We start from the raw sequence: 3,418 nt of genomic DNA, 5'->3' as shown, positions 1-3,418 counted from the left end.
GTGCGCGTTTAAGGAGGGTTGGTTTCTTGATCGCACACGGGGACTGCCTGGCTGTCTTGCGGCATCACGTCTGCCAGTCAGTCAGCCACTGGCTGTGTGGGCCTCTACCTGCAGGCTGCTGATATCTGTCCGTGGTCCAATTTCTTCCGCAATCTTGTATGTAGATGCGCGTAGGTACACGGGTGCCACATCAGCGGTCCAGTAGCTTTGAAGTTACCCGGAATTTCTCCGCCTGGCTACATCTGCACTGTCTGGTTTTCTTGGTTCGTCGCTTCCACTTTGTGTCTCCTTTTCAGTTCGTCAACCAGCACCTTTCTAGGACTTTGCCTGAGATCTCTGATGCCCTTCTGGACTCAGATTTCCTCTATGATTACGAGGCCAAGCAGCGCACGGCCTCCTACTTTTCCTTGGTACGCCCCCTGTCCCGCTTTGCTGGTGCATGCACACCCTCATCACAGCTCGTGTGTAAATTTGCAGACTGCCATGCCGCTCCATCTTTCTTGGGTATGCTCGGTAAGCTCGCCGAATCTCTGAGCAGCGGGTTGAAGTCATCCATTCTCGGCTTCTACCTCTTTGGTGCGAACTCAGGTGTCCTGTCCACCTTCTTTCCGAAACGTCGGCTGTACGCAACTCACACTTGTGTGTGTGTATACACTTTTTTCTTTTCTTGACAATTCAGGTTGCGTGTTAGGAACTCGTGTTTGTATACGTGGTATTTGTCTTTTTCCCCCGCGCGACGCGTTTCCGGAATGTTACTGCAGCCGTGGGTGCCCCGAGCAATTCATCGGTATCTCCAGAAGCAGCGAGTGCCCTACGAAGACCAAGTTTGGTAAGTTTGTGGCGATGGATGCGGTCAAGAGTTCTTCAGGTCGCGCTCCGAATACTCGACACCCGTACGAAGAGCGACCTGCCGAACAGTGTGTGTCATAGTTCTTCCTGTCTTCCATGCAGGAGTGAAAACCGAAGCGACACACGTTTTCCCCAGTAGAGGCGTTTCTTTTCACCGCTGGTTCCTATCGATAGGTGTCAAAAGTACAAGAGGAAAGTGCTCGAACGTGGTGGCCTGCCTCCCTTCACTCAAACAAGCAGCTGGGCAGCCGATTTGGTAGCCAGACGAAGACAGTATGTTGCGTCGACTGTCATTTTGCAGCGCGCGAACATTGTCAAGGGACTGGTGCCTGCGTTGGGTCTCGTGTTGGTTGTTTCTTTGTATGCAGCAAGGTCCTCTCTGCCTTCAACATTCCGGATCCTCGTAAACGTCACGGCGAGGCAAGCACTTACATGGGGTTCTTTCTACAGAGATGGGCTCGCCGAGGCCCGCTTGCGCCGCTTGCATTGCTTTTCCCTGCGTGGTGCACTAAGTGTTATAGGGAGTGTGTGTGTTTGGTTCCATCTGACTGCGTACTGCTTTTTCCCTTGTTTGCCTGGGCGGCCTGTCGCGCACTCTAAGAAACAAGGTCGGTGTTCTTCCGCAGGAATGAGGGAGAGTAAACTGTCCGTCGGTTTCGCGTTGGCTTATGCCCTGTCGGAGCGAGCGTGCTCGCCCGTGTATTATGTACCCTCTGCAGCCCCGTATAATCCTTCGCCAGTTTCTGCCACGTAGGGTTGAGTGGCTGTGTCGACTTTTCGCCTCCCAGTCAGACAACCCTTGCCATTCCGTGGATGATTTCTTCCGATCCAGTGCTTGCTCCGACTGCAGCGACTGTCTCCTGCGTTGAAGAACGTGTCCGCGGCAGCAGGGCATGCGGCAGCCAGAGTGTGGAATTCCTTGCGTCATACGGTGAATAAGAGCCAGCATTTAGAATGTGAGGATCACTTACTAATGCTCAGTCGCATTCCTGGGGGAAAAGACGCGTTTGATCCTTCTTGTTCTTGCTGCGCGGCATCTGCAGGTGCAGGATGCCGGTCCTTCTACGACCACTCAAGTTGCGAATGCGGGTGCCTCCTCGGCGCCGGCCGGGACCGCTTCGAGTCGCTCCACAAAGCCACGGACAGCCACAGGCACCGGGGGAGGCGGAGCTAGCGCAGCGCAGCGCTCGCGGACGAGCGCAGGTAATCGTCACGCGAAAAAGAAAGAGGAGGCTCCTACTTCTGCTCCTCCATCGTCATCCTGGACTGCACCGGGGCCACACGGCAACATCCCGTCCTCCGCAGAAGAAAGTCGTCAAGCCACTGGGTCCCCAGAGGTCTCGCCTGCGCCTCAGTCGAGCGTGGCAAGTAATCTTGGTCCTCCATGCCCCGTTCCGCTAATAACGAATCCTGCGTCACCTCCGACTGTAACACAAATGAATCCCGTTGGTCTAGTGTCTCCGCATGTAGTCGCCCAGCCAAGTGGCTATCCGCACACCATAGGAATCATGGGAGGGCCCGGGGCGCAGCAGCCCCTCATGCCGGGAGGTTATCACTTCGCGCCGCCTCCGGGAGCGGGGGGGATGACTGCGCCGGGAGGAATAGTGATGCCAATGCATGCGCATCCTGGCGGAATGATGCAAGCACACGCAATGGGAGCTCCGTGGGGGATGCCACAGCAGACCGCACCTATGCATACTGGCTCGCAACAATACTGGGGCGCTCCCCCGCCTTCACCTGGAGGCGTGCCGGATGCAGGTATGATGCAGACGCCCATGCGGGGATAACAATACTCTAAGAACTGTCTGCGCCCCATGTGCGTGTAGCCGTTTACAGGTAGCAACGCGGCGGACTGGCAGACTTTCATCATCCTTGAGACAATTTTGACTTTATGGTGGGAGTTCTTTTGTTCGGCCCGTTGTCAGACAGCAGGAGAGGCGTGTCTCCCAAGGGGGCCGGCGTTCAGCACTCTACTCTCGGTAGTGGCGAGCTGCTTTCCCGGTACCACGGACTGTTCTGGGGGGTTTGACACAAATTGCTTGCACCGAAGCGCTGAAGCTGCGGGCCATGTTTGGCTTGTAGGCATGTACAAACGGGGCTAAACAGATGTATGTTTCATCGGTTCGTTTTTCGTTCAAGAGGACTGAACGGCGGGTTGCCGCAGGAATGCATCTGCTTCATCCGACCGCGTCAGCATTTCAAGAGTTACACAAGCCCGCGGGAGCGCTGGTCAGGTGGAGCGGCACTCGGCAGATCGTCTGGATCTCTTTTTCGATTGTAGAAGTTACGGCACAGTAAATTTCTCTTTCCGGGACTTTTGCGCAAGCAGCCTTCGCCGGACAGGAAATAGCTTTCTCTTCTGTTGCCAAGCATCTATGTGGCACTTCCGAACCGACGGCAGGGCGGCTTTTTCTGTTCGGAGCCGCGTACCCTCTACCCGAGCAGTTCAGTCACGTGTAAACTTACTTTACTGAGCTCGGTCAAGTGGCCGCCGGCTCTGGGCAGCCGGACTTCTCGGGGGTACACTCAGATGTGGTTCCCGTGCCTCAAGATGCTCACTGCGCCATGG

At 55.8% G+C, this 3,418-nt stretch overlaps 1 protein-coding gene across 1 annotated transcript in view; it reads left to right on the top strand.

Moving 5' to 3' along the window:
• The window catches only part of CSUI_002585 (rsc6 baf60a-like with a swib related protein), an 8,965-nt gene extending 6,017 nt beyond the window's left edge, over positions 1-2,948 (top strand). Inside the window, exons 7-10 of the mRNA XM_068062785.1 lie at positions 297-410; positions 762-829; positions 1,218-1,269; positions 1,893-2,948. Coding sequence (XP_067925245.1) covers positions 297-410; positions 762-829; positions 1,218-1,269; positions 1,893-2,636 — 978 coding nt within the window. The 3' untranslated portion in view covers positions 2,637-2,948. The remainder of the gene's footprint in view (positions 1-296; positions 411-761; positions 830-1,217; positions 1,270-1,892) is intronic.
• Positions 2,949-3,418: the final 470 nt, after the last annotated feature.

The sequence above is a fragment of the Cystoisospora suis genome (genome assembly GCF_002600585.1).
Source record: "Cystoisospora suis strain Wien I chromosome Unknown contig_1077, whole genome shotgun sequence".
NCBI lineage: Eukaryota > Apicomplexa > Conoidasida > Eucoccidiorida > Sarcocystidae > Cystoisospora > Cystoisospora suis.
Note: the sequence above shows the minus strand (reverse complement) of the source record. Positions and strands in the feature narration are given on the sequence as shown.